The sequence below is a fragment of the Piliocolobus tephrosceles genome, unplaced genomic scaffold (genome assembly GCF_002776525.5).
Source record: "Piliocolobus tephrosceles isolate RC106 unplaced genomic scaffold, ASM277652v3 unscaffolded_40, whole genome shotgun sequence".
NCBI lineage: Eukaryota > Metazoa > Chordata > Mammalia > Primates > Cercopithecidae > Piliocolobus > Piliocolobus tephrosceles.
This window is the reverse complement of record NW_022324309.1, coordinates 754,184-774,854: the sequence shown is the minus strand read 5'-3', so window position 1 is coordinate 774,854 and position 20,671 is coordinate 754,184. Positions and strand designations below refer to the sequence as shown.

The window sequence follows — 20,671 nt, the reverse complement described above, 5'->3', positions numbered from 1 at the left end:
TGTATCCATATATGTGTATGTATCCATATATGTGTATGTATCCATATGTATGTATCCATATATGTATGTATCCATATATATGTATGTATCCATATATATGGATACAATGACATAAATAATATTAGATTGCTTACTGTGTACTAGGCACTGCCAAATGGTTTCATGTTCTCATTTATTCTCACAGCAGCTCAGTGAGTAAGTCCCTTTATCTTTCCCAGTTTTACAGATGAAAATATGAACTCCCAGAGCATAAAGCTCGATGCTGATAGCAGAGGCCCAGACCCTTTGGACTTGTGGCCAGTTTGCAGTTACATTTGTAACTTACAGAGTACCAGCAGATCTCCATTGAATTTAGAAAATAAAAGTTAATCGCTTATTGAAAGCCATTTAACAAGAAATTGGCAGAATCAGCAAATCAGCATCCGGTTTTGGTCACTTCATTGACCCCGTACCACTTTCTGGAGGCTGCTAGTAGTCTCTTGTGTTTCTTGGCTGTTTACCGATTAAGTCACAAGGTTTTCAGTTTTATACAGGTGTTAGAAGCTTTGTTTCACAGATTCTTGTAATGTTTTCTCAGCTCAATAAAGACTAGCATTTCTTCATAGGAAGAAATAAGAAGAGTTGGAACCAATAAAAGGAGTTCAGTCCAGCGATTCTCAACCTTGAGATTGAGTCCAGTGATTCTCAATCTGAATTACCATTGGGAACTTTGTAAGAAGGACACAGGGCAGGTTCCTCAAAATCCTCATTGTAAGGGGCTTCTGTTTCAAAAGGGAGTAAAAATAAGATACTACTGGCTAAAACTGACTTTAAAAATAAACTTAATGGACGTTTTGTTACAATTACAAAGTTTTAATATGGACTGCTGCCTTAAGCATTGCCAACTAATCTTTCATAATTTATGAAGATACATTAAAAAGGAAAAGGAAAGTGGAAAACAGAGTCAAGAGGCTAAGAGGCTATGAAATGGCAAAAAGTAATATTCCCTGTGGGGGTATCGTATATTTTTCACCATATATTTTAGGTTTTAAATGATTCATCTCATTTTTCAAAAATTTTTATACTCTTAAAAATATTGGAGTGCCTACCATGTGCCAGTAATTATAGATATCATGGATACTCTGAATAAGACAGCCTGGGCACTCACAAAGCTACTTTATTTTTTCTAAGGGAGGGACTCTTTTATGTTTTTTTTATTTGTTTGTTTGTTTGTTTTGCAGTTTTACACCCATTTCTTAAAGCTGAAAGGTGCAAGACCCAAATAGCAAAAGATTTTTATGTTAGCTCTGAGCTAGATAGGTTTTTGTGAGACCTTGATACAGTAGAAAAGTTTGTCTTGAATTTAGTCCAGAAGCAGCTCTGTTATTGGGACCAGATGATCAGGATTTGAAGCATTGGTTCTGTATTTAGTTATTTCAAGAGTGGCATTGACTAAATTACCTAATATCATGCAGTACTTTATTAATCTGATTGAGTAGACTGAACCAGGTAATTTCCCCAAATCTTTAAACTTTTAAAAGGTTTTGTACTTTCTTTTAATGCAATTCTTTGAGGCACAATCAGCTGACTTCCTCTCGGAGGAGGAAATTATGTGTTGTAATACCCCTGCATCTCTCCGGTGTACCCATTAATAATTCTTTCATTTTCTTCTCCATTGGCCTGCTCCATTTGATTGAAGCTATTTTTATATTTCCCTTATTTTTAAGCTAATTTTGAAAATCTGCTATTCATGATTTTTCCCACTCCAGTGAGTTTTTTTTCCCAATTTTCTTTCTTAAATTAAATTCCTATAACAGAATTTTTCATTTTATTAAATTATTTACAAAGACAGGGTACCCCACTCTTCTGCAGACTGGAGTGCAGTGGTGTGATCCTAACTCACTGCAGCCTTGAACTCCACCTTAGCCTGTGGAGTACCTAGGTTTACAGGCATGTGCCACCACACACGACTAATTTTTTAATTTTTTTTTCTTAAAAGACAGGATCTTACTATTTTGCACAGGCTGGCCAAATCTGCCCTCAAGCGATCCTTCCACCTCAGCCTCCAAAAGCTCTGGGATTACAGACATGAGCCCCTATGCCTGGCCAAATTTTCCATTTTAAAGTGTGGCGTTTAGCACGTTCACAGTTTTATGAACCATCACGTTTCTAAAACATTTTCATCACCGCAAAAGGAAACCGCATGTTCATTAAGCAGTTGCTCTTCATTCCCTTCTCCCTACCAATCCTCGGCAACCACTCATCTGCTCTCTGCCTCTCCAAATTTATCTATTATGGGTTTTCCTAACAATTGAATAATTCAATATTTGTTCTTTTGTGTCTGCCTTCTTTCACTTAGCATGTTTTAGCGGTTCATCCTCTAAATCAGTAGCAGGTATCAGTACTCCATTACTTTTTATGGGTAAGTAATATTCCATTGTATATTCCATTCATATACACCATTACATGTATATCATTTCATTGGTATGTACTGCATTTTGTTTATTCATTTGTTGAGTTTTTGTGTGCTGTTGAGAAAGTTATATGAACATCTCTAAATTGATTTTTGTCATAATCTCTACAAGGCTTGCTAACGTATTGTTACGGTATCAGGTGTGCTACCTAACATACCATTCATTACCTGCAGTTAAGTGATTATTAAATGAGTTTTGAAGGACACAAGGTCAACAAAAATGGATTTTTAAGTTGGTTCACTTGATACGTGGTGTGGTTTGGTTCTGCATCCCCACTCAAATCTCATCTCAAATTGTAATCCCCGTGTGCTGAGGGAGGGAAGTGATTGCATCTTGGGGGCAGCTTCCCCCATGTTGTTCTCGTGATAGTGAGTTTTTAAGAGATCTGATGGTTTTATAAATGGCAGTTTTTCCTGCGGTCTCGCTTTTCTGTCTCCTGCTGCCTTGTGGAAAAGGGTGTTTGCTTCCCTTTAGCCTTCCACCATGATTGTAAGTTTCCTGAGACCTCCCCAGCCATGTGGAACTGTGAGTCAGTTAAATCTCTTTCCTTTATAAATTATCCAGTCTTTATAGCAGTGCAAAAACTGACTAATACAATACGTTTTCACAACATTTTACAATAGAAGCATCTTACTGTCTGTTCTTTGCAGGTGTTTGCTGTTAAAGAAATTTAAACTGAGGCACGATCAACTTTAGAGTTTATTTGAACAAACAATTCATGAATTGAGCAGCTCCAAACCACATCTGGGAGCTCCACCAGGAGAATCCAGGAGGGAGGCTTTTATAGGAGGGTCACAGATGTAAAGCAAAGAAAATATTTGATTGGCTACAGTCATACAGTTGTTTTATTTGCTCTATCATGTTGGAAAGTCCCCTAGGTGGGTAATTAGAAGTTTGTTGGATGTTTCTGATTGGCTGAGCTTAAGTTCTCTTTTTCTTTAGCATAGGCATTTATAAGAAGTAACTTCAAATTTTGCTTGTGTTTGTGAATCAAGTAAGGTTGATGTCACTTAGGAGGCCTGATTGGTTTTGTCTGCTCAGGAATTCTTCAGGCCTGGTTTCCGTTTTAATTTACTTCAGCAGTGCTAATTCTCATTCAGTTTTTGTGGTACAAATGGTGTGCCAATACTGCATTTCATCCAGGGCCCTTGGGCAATGGAACCAGTCTGTTTCTCTAGTTCTTCATTTGGAGGGTGTGACTGATGGAATTATGTCTATATCCTGATGCACTTAAATTCAGCAGACTACTTAAAAACAGCATAAGTAGAGTGGATACCTAAGGGAATTCTTAAACATTTAGAACAGGAACCTATAACTTCTCATCTAGTGTAATGTAAAACAGTTACATGAGATGAAGATAGCAGTTCTACTGTATGTAAATGTGTACCTTTCTCTAATCTCATTTTAGCAGTGTATGAGCGGGACACTTCATTACCCCATTTATGTTCAACCTGTAATAGTTAATGTATTTCATTTTATTGTTGTCGTTGTTTCTAAGAATAGCTATTTCTTTCTGTCCATCCATTCATTCATCTGTCCATTTCTCCATGAATGGAGTGCTGTAGGATTAAGGTACCTTAGATCACAAATGTTTAAACAGTTGTAGAACTCAGAACAGGCAAAACTGAATGTCATTTTGTAGAGGTCTGTCTTGTTTTCTGTTTTGGGTATGTTTGTGCTCTCCATTGCAGAAATCCAATCACCATTTCATTTCGTTAAGTGGATTATAACTTTTTAAGTAAAATTTTGTTTTGGTAGATAGTAAAAACTGCAAGAAAACATTTGAGTAATTTTGAATCTAGTACTCTAGTTTAACCACTGCAAACAGGAGTTCTTTATTATTTATTCCTCACCACATTTTCTCCTGTTTTATCTGTTGTTATCTGAAGACCTGTTCTGGAAGCAGGTTGACTGTTCCAGAAAGAATGAAAAATCTTGTCATATGAATTTTACTTTTGAGCTTTTTTGGTTTAGATCTGCCTCACCTTTCCCCCTCCCAGCCTTCCCTGTGTGTTTGGATTGGTGTGCTGTAGATCTGAAGCTCTCAGATCTGAGCACAAATGTCAGTCATCTGGGGAGCTTGTTAAAAACATGCAAGAGTTTTAATTCGACTCCTAGGGATTCAGATTCTCGAGGTCTGCAGTTGGCTCAGGAGTTTGTATTTGAAAAAACACACTAGTAATTCTGGTGTGCATGCTATAGGTAACCCTGTAGTAAGAGGTTCACAGAACGTGTGATGTTTGATTGAATCTGTGATGCCATAGATCATAAGGGTCAGAATCTGGCAGCTTTCAGCTGCATGACTCCTAAACCCTAATTTCTAATCTTGTGGCTAATTTGTTAGTCCTGCAAAGGCAGTCTAGTCCCCAGGCAAGAAGGAGGTTTGTTTTGTGAAAGGGCTGTTACCATCTTTGTTTTAAACTATAAACTAAGTTCATCCCTATAAAGTTCATCATATAAAGTTACGGCCTATGCCCAGGAATGAACAAGGACAGCTTGGAGGTTGGAAGCAAGATGGAGTTGGTTAGGTCAGATCTTTTTCACTATCTCCGTTATAATTTTGCAATGGTGGTTTCACTACTAAGAAATAAAAATGTGGTTGTAAGCCTTATCCTGAGTTTAGTTAAAATGAGGGAAGCAATGTGCACCTTAAAATAAATAAAATAGGATATTAAGTGCCTGGCAACCAGAGGCTTCTCTTATTATCTTAACAGGTTACTATGAAGCATAGTGGATATGAGATTTTGAAAAGTTAAAAAGCAGCAGTGCTTCAGATCTTTTACCATGTAAATTATTTGATTGCAATGAGGAGTTTATATAAGGTGTCCTTAGTTGATATCTATTTGTAATGAAAATTCTAGTGATAACTTTGTTTTAAAATGCAACTTAGGTATATGTGAGGGTGTAATAGACTCCAGTTTGGCACCATATTAATTTCGTCCTACTCATTTCCAGTCATTTAGATGTTGCTGGCTCAGTTCAGATGTCTGATTTCTATCCTCTTTGTATTTCAGTGATTTCTGTTTTGTAATTATAGTTCACTGAAATAGTAAGGTGTGGCATAATCATTTGATTTCTACCTTTTTTTTTTTTTTTTGCCACTTTCCTGTTAGAGAGTCCACAGCTCTCATTAATACCAGCTAGGTGATTATAAATATATACCCCAGTTGTGTAGCATCTTGTACTGAGTAGTGGTAGGATGTAGTGGCAATATTTGGGGTAAACACCAAATCTGTGTCAGGGTAAACCTGAACTCTGGCTGCCAACTCAGAAATGCTGTAGTGGCATATTGGGTACTGAATGAGGGCATACCTGTAGGTTAGAACAAATCTTTCCCCATTAATGAGATTTCCGTGAAGAGCAACCCCACCTGCTTAAGGTGCTTCCTTCAGTAGTATTATCTTGGAAAACGAAATATCTTTGTTAGGAAAAAGCTGCCTAGCTATGTTATATTTGAGTATAGAGGAGCAGAAGGACACAGATTCATTTAGTTTTTAGCTCCTTAAAGTGTTTTTGGAAGGCATGGTACAATACTTGTTGATCCACTAAATACCAGATTTCTGAAAAGGAAAGAATAACTAGGTCTCTTTAGCTAATTCACATTGATTAAAGGGATTGTACTAAGAAATTCTTCACATTGAGATGAATCATATTGGAATACTTATGTCCTCAGGATGTAGTGTGTATGGTCGGACAGGCTTGGCTACGTCTCCCTACACTAAGTCTTTGGGTAAAAGTTGGCCTAGATGGGGCACTTACATGATTTAGCTGAGCACTTTTGCTAAACTGTTTTTAAGTGGAGGGAGAAGCAGGTATTATATTTTACCAATTTCATTCTTAGAAGAATGGAATTTTATCTAAATTGCTGTAGATGGAAGTTTTCTGAAGTGTTTTTCTCTATTCACTGTCAGGAGCGCCAAATGAAAAGCAAGGTAGAGCAGTTTATTGTGGATTGTGGAGGAAAGCTAAACGTGCCTAGTATAATCCCAATTTGCTTCATATCTGGCATTGGTTAACATTCTAGGGGAAATTTAAAAACACTTTCTGGCTCATTTGTGCTTTTCCATAGTATACTTCTAGTTCTATTTCTGTTTCTTAGCCACATTTAGATGTTCTCTTTTAAATGTAGTTTCAATTTGATGCTACTTAAGAAAATAAGGAAAGCCAGATGATGTAGGTTCAGAAAACTGTCAAAAATCCAGGCATAGATTCATCTATATTCTTCTCTTCCCAAGATTTTCAATAGAACGTTAAACATTTATTCTAAAACACTTACTGGTTCACCTGACCCATTGTTTGTACGTTTTTGATCTATTGCTTTGTGTGTGTGTGTGGGGGGGGGGGGGGGGGGGGGGGGGGGGCACTTTGCAGAGGGAGTGGACACATTTACATCATAATCATTGGGGATCTTTTGAAAAATTGATCATTCTTAGTATTGTAGAATTCATGTGGATCACCTTTCCCTGCACCCCAATTTTGTTTCTTTTTGTTCCTTTTTTTCCCTTTTCAAAATGTAAGTTTAACTTGATTCTTTAAAAATCTGGGATACTTTTCTAGTTGCAGGTAGTCATGTAAAAATCTCCCTTTGTTCGTGATCAAGTCATACCCACCTCTAAAGCTGTATAACAGGAGTGTGTGTGTGTGTGTGTGTGTGTGTGTGTTTGTGTGTGGGTTACAATGGTGGTTTCTTTTAAAAGAGTGTATCTTCTAGGATTCAGTATCCTGCTAGTATTAAATACTTTCTCAAGTTAGTAACTGGATTTTTCTTTTGAGCCTTTAGTGTTAAAAACACCAAATTATGTTAAAGTTAAAATATTTCTAACACAATGATAGCAGCTCAGATATCCTACTGAGTTTTTAAATGTTAATATTTTTTCAGACGAATGCAGTCACCTTATTCCTTTCCATTTTGTCATTTCAAAAATGTAGCCAGCTTTGCAAAGATGTATGTATAGTTGCATTCAGGGGAGACAGGGTACTTGACAGCAGTCTGTATATGCAATGGTAATAACTTGTTATTAAAGACAAGGTTTTTTAAAGCTTAATATTTGGAATTTTAGAATTTTGTTAAGCATTAAATGCACATTTACGTCACTCTTTTTTAAGCCTATTACAAAAACAATCCCTTATAAACACCCACATAAAGGAAATAGTAATGTCAGTTTTTTCCCAAGAACGTAATTTTATAGTTACGGAAGTATAATATAGTAAGATTAATTTTTATTTGTTTCTTTACATTCCCTGGGATTGGTTTGGAAACATAACAGCGTCTAGATTTATTTCCAACTTTGCTATAGATGGATAGCTTCATCTACAGGAAGGGAAGGACTTTTTTCTTCCTTTTGAGGAGGATCCATTCTGTTGTTTCTCATGGAATTATGCTTCTTTCCATGGAGAGCAGATTATGAAAATGTTTGATGAACACGTATGGAGCATAGAAATTAGGATTGTTTCATCTGTCCTACTTCCATAGTAGTACTTCTAAGAGGACCTCTCGAAGCCATGTGGAAGTTGTATGTCTTGCACATAGCCCAGCAAAAAAAGTTGGACTATTAGGGCCTGGTTGGGAAAGATGTTTATTCCTTTATTTTTAAATTTTGTATTTTTATTTCTTTTTATTAGGGGTTGACAAAGTACAACCTCTAGGCCTATATGGCCCACAAGCCACAACTGGTTTTCACATTTTTAAGTGGGTTAAAAAAAAATCAAAAGAAGGATAATTTTGTGACACATGAATGTTTTATGAAATTTAAATTTCAGTGTCCATAAAGAAAGCTTTATTAGAATATAATTAGACCCATTCGTTCACATGTTGGCTATGGTTGCTTTCTAGCTACAACTGCAGAGTGGAGTAATTGCAATAGAGATTGTGTGGTCCATAAAGCCTAAAAATATTTACCAACTGGCCCTTTTACAGAAAAGTTTGCCAACAGTTGCCCTATTTTACTCACATAAAAGTAGTTATTTATAGCAAACAGGTTTTTTAAAAAGTACCATGCTTTTGTTTGTAAATGTAACGTCAGAGTAACCTACCCTAGTGACTCTTTTGAGTTGTAGCATTCTTTTGATTTTGCTATTATCTCATTTTTCTCTTCTACTTTAAATGCTCTGGGGATAAAAATTTAATTTTTTTACATTCTGTTCTGGAGCTGGTCTGTATTAGTCTGAGTTCTACAGAAAAATAGAGCCAATTATATATATATATGTGTGTGTGTGTATATATAGATATAGCTCTAGATATATAGACATATATTCTTTATACATATGGAGATAGCTTTATTTGTATACAGGTATATGATTTGTGTGTGTGTGTGTGTACATATATATGTGTATATATATGTTTATTATAAGGGATTGCCTCATGAGGTTATGAAAGGTGGGAAGTCCAGGATCTGACAAGCTGGCAAGCTCTGACAGTCCAGGAGAATGAATGGTATAGTCTGGTCTGAGTCTGAAGGCGTTGTCTCAGTTTAAAGATAGGCAAAGAAGGTGAATTCTCCCTTACTGATGAGAATCCCTTATTAGAATCATGGGAACTTTCTAAGTTGGTTCAGTTAAAATTGTCATTTGTCCTGCACTGAGTTGAAGTTGGATTGAATTGAATGATAGTTTCTCTATTTGTAGAGGATAACTTGTATTTTCCTCTGGTTTAATTAAGTACTGTTTGTTAAGTATGTACATCAAAGGGTGTATTTGTACGTTTCATTTTCTTGTATCATTTCCATTTCAAGCAGGGGTTCTAATACACAAGCTTAGTCATTTTGACATACTGTTAAATTGCTGAAGTGGATACTCTGCAGCAATTCCCAAAGCAGTTTGCAAAAGCCAAGTTGATTGGCATGACATTTTGTCAACAAGCCTCTTACATTAGAGTGTGTCAGCGAACAGCTGGAGTGAAAAGGAAGTGGATTTGTTTGTAGTGTGAGCTTCTTACTTACTCTTCATGTGACCCTAGAGAAATCCCCTGATCTCATCTATGCTGCTGTTTTAATGCCCCCAGCAACTAGAGGCTGGTGGGAAGATTACATAAAATAAGGATGTGTGTGAATTGCACTGACATATAAGTATGTATTCATACCTGGTTTATGTTAACTGGCAAGACATCCCCCTCCTAGTAAATAATTTTTTTATGACTAATTTTATCAGTATAGAATGATGTTTCTGTGGTATACGTGATTTAGTCCACTTCTCAAGGAAATAATGGAAGTATCACTTGACCTTCGATTTTACTCTGTTGTTCCTGAAGTTAATTGATTCTAGAACAGTGACTCCTTATTCACATAGTAGCTTGATTTCTACCTGAGTAACAAAACTTCACTAAATTAGAGTAGATAGTGGGGCCAAAGGAATGTTTAAATTGTAAACCATGTAAAGAAGTTTAGTATGTCCCTCTGAGGCCCTCGTTCAGGCGCTCTTTCCAGCTTAGTGTTTCATTGTCCAGGGACGTCGTGGTGGCTGTCCTTGCTGTTGAATCTTAGGTGATTATGAACCTTACATATTAGCAACTGGATTTGGTTCAGTGACATATATTTATCAAAAACACTAAAACAAGTTTTGGCCTATGTAACACATTTTGGAACAAATGTATAAATGTACTATCTAAGTTGAGTTTTGGTTTTTTTTTCCCCCCCATCCTAAAAATATCCTTCTATGACTCATTTTCTGGTTTGGATAAGTGGCTCTAATATCTATATTTCTACCTTTTAATGAACATACTTATATATAAGCCCTTTCACCTGTTGCCTCTAGATTTAGAGTTCTGAATTTCTAGCAAAGGCCTTTTTCTCCCTTTACTGTTGTGTTCCTTTTCTCTGGACCTGTTCAGTCCTTTTTAAATTATTGATGGTTTTCACCCTGAAGTTTCCATTAAGTTTTTGCTTCCCTCCTCCATATGAGATTATTGTATGTAAATATTTTCTTTGCTTTTACATGCCCCGTCTAAGAAGACAATAGGAATGATTTAGAATTAGCACATTATCATCATACATAGGTGCTCCTTGATTTGCTCTCAAATATATTCAATACTTCTATGCTGATTTAGGTTCTTCAGTCATTAATTTGCTTCTTAAGGAAATTAATTGAGGCATGTTATGACTGAGATTTAATTTGATGAGATCTTAATTTAGAAATTTTACTAAATGTGAATTATCTGAGAAATTTTAACTGAAAATAGTTGTATTCAGCTAGACAATCATCATTGCTTATATTGTGGTCTTAGGGATGAGGTTAAACCCAGGCTTGTTGGGAGATACCACTAGGTAGCAGGTACATGCAGCAGCCACCATAAGGTGTGGCCTGAGCAGACGATGGAAACAGTGAAATAGAACATCAAGTACCTAGTATGTAACTCCTTATCACACTTTCAAAGAAATTTTCCTAGGTCACACTCAGCTAAAGAGTGAAGTTATTCTGGAATGTTAGCTGGCAGGAAAAGCATGTATGTGTTGTGAAAGCTGAGTTCAATTTTGTAAGAAGCCAACAGAGGATTTATAACCAGTTGGGGTTTTCATTTAAAAAGCTGAGGTTTTTTTTTTTTCTGCTTTTATGTGATGGTTTGTGCATACTTCAGTACCTTGTTTCCTTTTAGTATTTTCCTAGCCTGTGGCTAAGTAGTTAAAATAGATATATAACATTGACTTTTTCTATTATGTGGAAGGTGTTCAGATAATTAACAAAGGAAATCAGTAACGCACAATTCAGTTTAAGTGTCATTTTTTCTTTATGGTATGTTGTGCAGAAGAAAGCTAGCCTAAGAGCATTGGACTTCTGGGTGCTGTCCAGACTCCCCCGCCCCCCAGAGCCCCCCTGAAGCCCACCTGCCTAGTCCAGTTAATTAAAAAAGTGCATGTCTCACTTCTTTTCACTGTCCTTCAGGGATGTGCCATTATTATTATTTTCTTGACACATTCTGTGAATTGCTAGATCAGGCAACAGTATTGAAACATAAATACCAAAATACAGTCTAAAATAGATATGTACTGCTGGCAAATGTGATTCATCCATCAAAATTTCGTTTTGAATTCCATTCCTTTACCATAGATTGAGTTGACTGTGGAAGCTCTCCAGCTAAACTTGAATGTGGCTTTCTTATCAAACTTACTTATTTTTTCATTTTCTTTTCAAAATGTCACCTATCTTGAGTTATTTCTTAGGAGGAAAACACCCATGCACATACAGATTTTTTTTTCCAGCATCTGTTTCTTGTTGATATTACAGTAATATCAAAGAACAGTTGATCCATTTGATTACTCTGTCAATCATGATCATTGCTGGGATATTTACAATTGCAATTCTGTACTTCTTAACATATTATTTTACAAACTTAAATTGAAAAACATGAAGAGGTCCCTGGTATTGAAATAGGAAGCCCTTGCTGTAAATGCTTATGGTAGTGGCACTTGAATTGTGTCATATCAAAACTGAAGCGGCATCATGTACTGGAGTGAGCCAGCTGACCTAAAATCTAGCCTCATGTCTACAAATAATTTGTTCCACAACTGGATAAGCAGCATAACCTCTTTGGACATCATCTGCAAACTGAAGGTTTGGAGCTGAATATCAAAAGTTTCTTATAGATGCATAATCCATGAGAATAAGAAGGCATTCTCTTCTATTCACAAGCTTGATAACACACTTTTACTCCTTGGTCATTCAGTTAGAGAGCTGAGAACACAGAAGGATAGGACAGACCCTCCTTGAGGTCTTATGGTCCAGTGGAAGGAGACAGGCCCAGTGATGAGATTTTTTTCTTTTTTAAATGCCAATGTTGGCATAGTACTTAGAAATGTCATAAAATTTACTAGTTTATATGCCCCATTTCAAACTCAGTGTAAGGAGGAATGTTTGTTCTAGAACTAATGATATTTGCTTTTTGTTTTGATTTTTTAGGAGCATATTAATGAAAAGTGCCATAGACTGAAAAACCAAACATGAGGGTAGCAGGTAAGGTATTTAATTTAGTAGTAGTAGTTGTACTTTTTGTGTAACCTGTTTCTTAAAGAATGACTGAAGAAGAGGTTAAATAATCTTTCTCTATATTGAGAAAGTTAAGCTGAAATATAATAAACTAAATCATCGAGCCCTTCATTTTTAGGTAGTTGGCAAATCACAAATTGGACATTTAGTCAATGTTACATAAGTGTTTTGTTGTTGTTGTTCAAGTCTTTTGTTGAAATTACACGTTGAGCATCTTAAATCTGAAAATCTGAAATGCTTCTAAATCCAGAAGTTTATGAGCAGCAAAACGTGATGCTCAAAGGAAATGCTCATTTGAGTATTTAGGGTTTCAGATTTTCAGATTTGGGATGTTCAGCTGGTAAGTATGATGCAAATATTCTGAAATCTGAAAAAAAAATCCAAATACTATATATAATGCCCATATAAACAATGGTTTGACAACCTAGGGAGGCTGATTTTTGTTTTTGCTATATTCTAGCTTCTTGAGAAAAATGAGTTATAAAGTTTTAAAGTTTAAATGTCTCTCATGTATGTACTTAAGATGTGTGTGAAGGATTCAATAAAATACATGTTTTTGCTCAATATTTGTTCAAGTTTAATCTGCATAGGTGAGATTATGTGTAAGAACTTTAATCTGTTTATTAAGCAGCATATTGAGAAAATTGAAAAACACCATTAGATGTTCATAATATTAAGGTAGTTATATTTAAATAATCTAAAAAGACACATTTATAAATAACTGGAGGGGCTGATGACCTCTTCCTGTGTGTGTAGTAAAAATAAGTCTGTTTTTCCCCACCCTTCCCATCAACCAAAGCCCTAGAAGAAGTGCATACTTTACATGGAAATTTCTACTAAGCTTGTGCCCAACATAGGTAACTTGTAATTTCTCAAAATCAAGATAATTAGTTTTTTTCTTAATTATCATCTCACCAGCAAACCAATTATTTTCCAAAGGAGCATCTCTTAGAAATGCCTAAGGTCAAGCTGGGTGAACAAACCAGTCTTCGTACTGTGGTCATAATTGTGTAGAATCAGGCGCAATTGATTAAACATTAGGATTATTAAAGATAACTGAGGGCCGTTACAAATGCATTTGTAGAAACTTGAAAAACTCAATCTCTTGTGAAATTATAAAGCATTTTTTAAAAAAGTAACTGTACATTTGTTGAAGAAAAATATTCTCAGAAACGAAGAGCTTGTTTGTGGTTTAAATAAATGTGTTGCAATGTCTTTTTATGTAGTGTGTGTCTGTGTGTGTGCGGGGGGAGGGAGGTTGTTCTTTGAGTACAACAGGACTTACTATTTATGATTTCATGTCTCCAGATGATTTTTAAAGTACATTATTTAAGCATGGCAATTTGAAATAAAGTAACTTTCTGTTTCTCACATAATTTTAAATTCATGTTATTTGAAATTAAGTTTGTCATTTAGTCCGTTTCTCTGGTTCTGACAGTTCCCGAGTTAATTGATGAGTAATTCACTGAGTGCTTATTTTGTGTTTGGCACTGTTCCTAGTATAGGTCTTGAGGGAACTGCCTTGAATGAATGAATAAGGATAATTAGGTATTAGTTTATTGCTTTTAACTAATTAATCTCTTCTAATTAAAAAAAAATCTGATTGCTTTTAAATATCTTCATAGCCATTCTTCTTACAGTGAGGCATGAATGTCAGCAGTTTGTACTTTTTGGCCTGTGAAAAACTGGAACGCACTCAGAATAGTGCCGTCTGTGACTAGGAGGAAGAGGGAATCTTATGGAAAGCTAAGAATGGGAATTGTGGTTGGTATGGTTGGGCTTCATCAAGTCCAGAATGGGATACTGGTTCTGGACTCAGGCCAGCTTTGGGGGCGATCTCTATAACGGAAGTTCCAGAACTCTAACCCCATGGAGACTCTCCTAGTTTCTCCACCTCTAACTTTTGTCTCCCTTATAGCTTTTCTTTCCTCCTAGTTCCTCTGATGGTTCAGTATCAGGGAATAGGTCTTGGTTTAAGACTCAGTGTTGCTGCTGACTAGTTATGTGACCTTAGGCAAATGATGTAAAATTTTAGCCCTGTTTTCCTTATTTGTGAAAGGAAAATAATGCCTTGAAATGCTATGCAAATGAGATTATACTTATGAAGCAATTAGTTCTACAGAAGACACTAAGTAAACAGTGTATGTGAGTATCATAAATATATATAAAATGTTCATATATAGCTTTTTTAAAACCTTAAGGGTCAAGGGTACATGTACAGGTTTGTTATCTAGCTAAAATAAATTGAGTGTCATAGGGTTTTGGTTTGCAGATTATTTCATCATCCAGGTAGTAAGCATAGTACCTGATAGGTAGTTTTTTGATCTTATCCTCTTCCCACCCTTCACCCTCAAGTAGTCCCCAGAGTCTGTTGTTCCCTTCTTTATGTTTATATGTTCCCTTCTCAGTGTTTAGCTTTTGCTTATAAATGAGAACATGCGCTATTTGGTTTTCTGTTCCTGTGTTAGTTTGCTTAGTGTAGTGACCTCCAGCTTCATCCATGCTGCTGTATATAGCTTTTTTTCATGTAAGCTTACATTTAGCTTGGTATAGAATTTAGAATGTTTGTGTTATCGTCTTGGTATTTTAATTTTTCAGTTTTGAACAATGAAGTGTTCATATGATTGTTTTATGGGACAGGGAAAAGTTATTTCTGGTTGCATGTGCCTATGATTGCTAGAAAATAAGATGTTAAGACTATCATGTGACATGTAATTTTTGAGCTCTTGGTCTTAGTCTTAAATGATCAAGAAGGACTATGCCACCTGTTACCATTTATCTAGTAGCAAACAGTTGTTGATAGTGTTACTGTATACAGTACACTCTGCTAGATCCTGGGGAGAAGAGTTCAAAGCCTAACAGAATTTTGCTCTCTTATGCACTAAAAATACAGGCAACTTGTAAGTTGCTCTTGAAAATAGGAAGCACATTTTGGAGGGGACAAGGTAGGAAATGGAAAAGGAAAGCAGGGATTGATTAGTATTATAGTTAGACTTCCTCATTGCTCTTTCATTTCTACATTAATAGTGTTGCTTTTGGATTTTTGAAGACTTTATTATTTTTAGAGCAGTTTTAGGTTCACAGCTAATTTGAGAGGAAGACGCAGAGATTTTCTACATACTCCCTGCCCCGCTCCCCACATAGTCATCATTAGAGTGTTTCTAAACAGAAATGAGTAGGCTGTGAGAAGCGGTGGCTTTCCGAGCATCATAACTTCATTGAAGAGTCTGCCCACTTGGAGCTTTCCATGTAACCGTGTTATGAAGCATATGTGATAGGTACCAAATTATATCCTGCAGGAATGGAGAAGGCCTGTCTTAAGGTACTACGGTGTTAAGTATGAAGGGGAAGGCTTTGTTGATCACCATACCAGGAGGGCCCACGTAGCTCCAGGAGATGTGTTGGTTAGTGATAGGACAATAAATCTGTAATATGTCACTCAAGAATTCCTTGCTTAGTGGACATTGTGGCCTTAGCATCCCCAGAAGGTCCACTGTTTTTGAAAAATCCTATATCGTATTGCTCCTTATATTTGTGAAGAATAAGGAATCTGCCATTCAACAAACGTGGTGGTGTTCCATTAGTCATGACACGTTTTTGTTGTCAGCAACTAGTAGGTAATTTTTTTGCGTGTAAAACTAGGCAGATGGTTCAAGCAGTCCTTTGTCTAGATGGCTAGAAAATCTGAGAATTCTTTGGTCAGGAAAGTTCTTTATCTTGATGAATTGTTTGTATAATTTTTGTGTATCTCATGTAAAATTAAGATCTAACAGATACAAAGTAGAAATTTATTAACCTTAAAAAATTTATAAACATTTTTCATAGAAATACAGAATAAAAGTTCTGTGGGCTTACAAAGTTATGCTGAAATATTTCTGCCTTTTAGGTGCTGCAAAATTGGTGGTAGCTGTGGCAGTGTTTTTACTGACATTTTATGTTATTTCTCAAGTATTTGAAATAAAAATGGATGCAAGTTTAGGAAATCTATTTGGTAAGTTTTATTTTGTTCCTTTCTTAAATCTTATTTTTGATGTGGCCTAAAGTTTTATCAGGTATCAGCACTGAGTCACTCAGTGCTAGAAAAGGAAATGTAATTGTTACGTATCCATAAATGTGATTTGTTAGAGTATTTTACAGTATATAATAAGATATCTTGGAATTAATTTAGTATAAAACATGAATCTTCTTTCTATTCAACATTTTGAATATATATGTAATGAGTCTATTTTACACATTTTTAGGGGCATTAATCATGGCATTCTAAGTGCACATTCTAAAACATAAAATACCTCCAGGCTTATATTGTTTTCCTGTTTGAGTTGGTTGCTAGAAAACTTGAAGCCAAATCTAGCCCTCAGTTAACCATATGATTAGGAGTCACAGTAATGCATTTTAGATACCAGCCATAGAAATCCATCTTGCAACTGGCTATGGTGGCTTGCACCTGTAATTCCAGCTACTCGGGAGGCTAAGGTGGGAGGATCACTTGAGCCCAGGAGTTCCAGGCTGCAGTGAGCTGTGATCATGCCACACTGCACTCCAGCCTGGGTGACAGAGTAAAACCTCATCTCTTAAAAAAAAAAAAAAAAAGAAAGAAATCCATGGTGCTTTCTTACCCTTATTTTCCCTCTGTGGCATTTTTTTTCTAACCCACTCATTTAATGTTGCCATACTGTAAATGTACCATTATAAGGTACCTTAACCCAGTTTTTTAACAGAATCCTTACGTTCATAAAATAACATTTGAAATGTTTTCAGATGAACCAGTTATACATAGTGCTATTGTAGATGATTGTGTGTGAGTATCTTATTGAATCTCAAATAATTGCCAAGTATGCATTTCTTTTCTATAAATATACCATTATGAGACTGAATAATAGAATCTAATTTTGACATATTAAAGTGGAAAACAATTATTTAACCAAGGCGCTATATAAGATTACAGTCATGCGTCACCTAATGTGGGTATACATTCTGAAAAATGCATCATTAGGTGATTTTTGTCATTGTGAGAACATCATGGAGTGTACTTACACAAATCTAGATGCTATAGACTACCACACACCTTGGCTACATTGTATAACCTGTTCCTCCTAGGCTACAAACCTGTACAGCATGTTACTGTACGGAATTCTGTAGGCAGTTGAACACAATGGTAAGTATATATCTGAACTTGGAAAAGGTACAGTAAAAACGTAGTACTATAATCTGATGGCACTACCACTCTCTATATGGTCTGTTGTTGACTGAAACGTCATTAGGCAGCACCTGACTATAATTCGGAATCTCTTCTGGAAACTGTTTTTGTAGACTTTTATTATTGAAGCTAGAGAAACAATGAGATTCTTCATAGATCCTTGTACCTACATTGAGTAAGCTATGACTAAATTGTTGCTTATAATATTAAATAATTATTCATGAAAAGTGAGACTATAAACCCTAGAAACCATATTTTGATCTAGTAGGCAGAAGTCAAATGAAAGAACTGAGATCTCTGGACTACTGAGTTTTGCTTTCCATAAATTTATGTTTGAAAAGTCAAGTCCCCAAGACTTAATTCAGTTTCCGTGTTAGGTTCTCATGCTGCTGTGAAGAAATACGCCAGACTAGGTTATTTATAAAGGAAAGAGGTTTAATTGTCTGACAGTTCTACAGGGCTGGGGTGGCCTCAGGAAACTTACAATCATGGCAGAAGGGTAGTAAACATGTTATTCTTGGTGGCAGAAAGGAGAAGTGCAGAGTGAAACGAGGGGAAGTCCCTTATAAAACCATCAGATCCTGTGAGAACTCACTATTGTGAGAATAGCATGGAGGTAATTTCCCCCAGGATTCAATTACCTCCCACCAGGTCCCTCCCATGACACATAGGGATTATGGGAACTACAGTTCAAGATGAGATTTGGTAGGGACACAGCCAAACCATATCACTCCTTTCACATTTAATCTCAAGACTGTTATTCCAGTTTTTCTCAAACTTGAAATCCACAAGAATCTCCAGAGAATCTTGGTAAATGCAGATTTCTGAGTTGGTATCTGGAGTGGGGCCTGAGATTCTGCATTTCTGACAGCTCCAGCGTGATGTTGAGATCCCTATCCATGGATTGCATACTGAGTATCAAGGCTTTGGACAATTCTGATACGTAGTCTTCAGTTTGGGCATAAACCTTTTCAGGTGACTTTTCTTACAGTGACTCCTTAAAAGTACTTTCTTGTGCAGGTTGAACATCCCTAATCAGAAAATTCAAAGTCTGAAATGCTCCAGAATCTGAAACTTTTTGAACATCGACATGATACTCAAAAGAAAATTCTCTTTGGAGCATTTTAGATTTCAGATTTTCAGATTAGAGATGCTCAACTGGTAAGTATAATGCAAATATTCTAAAATCTGAAAAAATCCCATATCCAAAATACTTCTGGTCCTAAGCGTTTTAGATAAGGGATACTTAACCTGTATTGCACTGAATTCTGCCTTTTGTACTCCCAAGTAATTTCAGTTCACTGATCTTGTCTCTGCTGGCTAGAGCCCCTTCTTCATCAGTGATCCCTCAGTTACATCGTAGTCATTGTCCGCCAGACCTTCCTTTACAAGTTTTCATCCTTTCCAGTAATGGAATCCTCCCTTTCAGCCATTTCTCTTGATAAACTGGTTAGTTTCCTCCTAAACTTGTTTATTTTTCAGCACACATCCTAAAATGCAGCATCTAGGTTCCAGCATGAAAGTAGTTATTGCAAAGTATAGTGAGATATTACTTTGCTTGTTCTGGTCTGTGTACTTGTATTACTACGTAGTGGCCAGCCTGGTGGCCTTTGAGAGCACATCTGGTTTCAGTTGAATGATGGGGTGGAAACCATATCGAAGGCACAGAGGACTTGTTCCATGTGGCTTTGGAAGCAGTGTGGATACTTAATTCTTCTAAGACACGTTGATGGTAAGAGAAGAAGCTTATGAGATGGTAGTTTGACTCAAAAGCAAGTTGCATGTATTTTTCTTTTTTAGAGTAATAGGCTTTCACTTGTCTATAGGCCTTGGATGAAAGTTCAGTGAAGGACAAATGAACACCAAGAGAGTGAACTGGCAAGAAAAGGACGATGTTTGGGAAAAGGGAGGCAGTGGGACCATTGGAACAAATAGAAGTTACATGGGAAAAGACCCAGTGTTTTTAGAAGATTGAAAAGAAGGCTGGGTGAAGCTACAGTGTGGTATAGTCACTGTGCACATGCAGCTGGTGGTTCCTCTCCGGTGATACCAGTCATGTCTGTCCTCATCCTTTGTCCCCCATCTTTGGCCCCATTTGGATCTTCATCTCTAATCTGGACTGTTTTTATGAACATCATAGTGATGTTCCTATGTCTTTTCTCATCTCTGATAACTGCCTATCTCGCCACTTTCAGAGCCATTTTCTTAAAACTCAGCAATCTTAAAAGTCCAAACTCCTTACTTAGGGTGGCACCCAAATCCCCCAGCCTGCCTTTCTCAGCTGTTCTTCACCCCCACTTCCTGCGTGGGTCACACTGTTGTGCCAGTCTGCATACAGCTTCAGATCCCCTCCTGTCCTTTCTACCCTGGCCTTTGCTCGTCCTGGTTCCTCACCCTGCATATCTTTCTCATTTTTTAGAACTTTGCATAAATTCCCCTTCTTTGGAATAAATTGTGTTTGAACCTCCCTCTTTAAGAATATATTGCTCCTTTTTTCTGAACATTTTTTCTAATCACATAGTACTTATATTTCAGTTTGGCACTGATTTTAATCTACCTTGCATTATATAATTTTTTTTTCTTTTTTTCCTCTTTTTCCTGTGTCTGTCTCCCTTCACCCAAGAGTGAGTCTTAAAGGCGATCTTTCGGTGCTTCACCCAGCATTCTAGCACTGGGTGCTGCAGATGGTAAATGCTGACTGAGTGAAAATAAATGTAGGTAACAGAGAATTAGGATTTCTACATGGAAAGGAGTATTTCCAAAGTGAGATTCACATAAAGCTGTGTTAGTTGGAAAATCACTGGTAGTCACCTGTGAACAGACGTTGAGCTACTTTAATCTCCTACTTTTTAGTTTTTGATTTTTCCTGATGTTGAGAACCTGCAGGTGTTTTTGTGTGCATTTTAACTATTTGATTTAGACATTATTAGGGCAGATGGTTATTTTCATTTCAAAACTGAAGTGTAGTACTTTGTAACCTTACTGGTTGCCAATCTATTGAATTGGCCAAAATTTAACTGTGTGGTTTTATTTTAATTCTCATTTC

The 20,671-nt window shown here is 36.4% G+C and overlaps 1 protein-coding gene across 3 annotated transcripts in view; it reads left to right on the top strand.

The window, feature by feature from the left end:
- LOC111550177 (protein FAM3C) overlaps nt 1-20,671 on the top strand; it is a 48,131-nt gene that overhangs the window by 1,204 nt on the left and 26,256 nt on the right. For 2 of the 3 annotated variants that reach the window (XM_023223450.1, XM_023223452.2), the window contains exons 2-3: nt 12,342-12,395; nt 16,315-16,419. In XM_023223450.1, coding sequence (XP_023079218.1) covers nt 12,383-12,395; nt 16,315-16,419 — 118 coding nt within the window. In that variant the 5' untranslated portion in view covers nt 12,342-12,382. Of the gene's footprint in view, nt 1-2,338; nt 2,402-12,341; nt 12,396-16,314; nt 16,420-20,671 lie in introns of all 3 variants that reach the window. The other variant, XM_023223451.1, reaches the window with a different exon arrangement.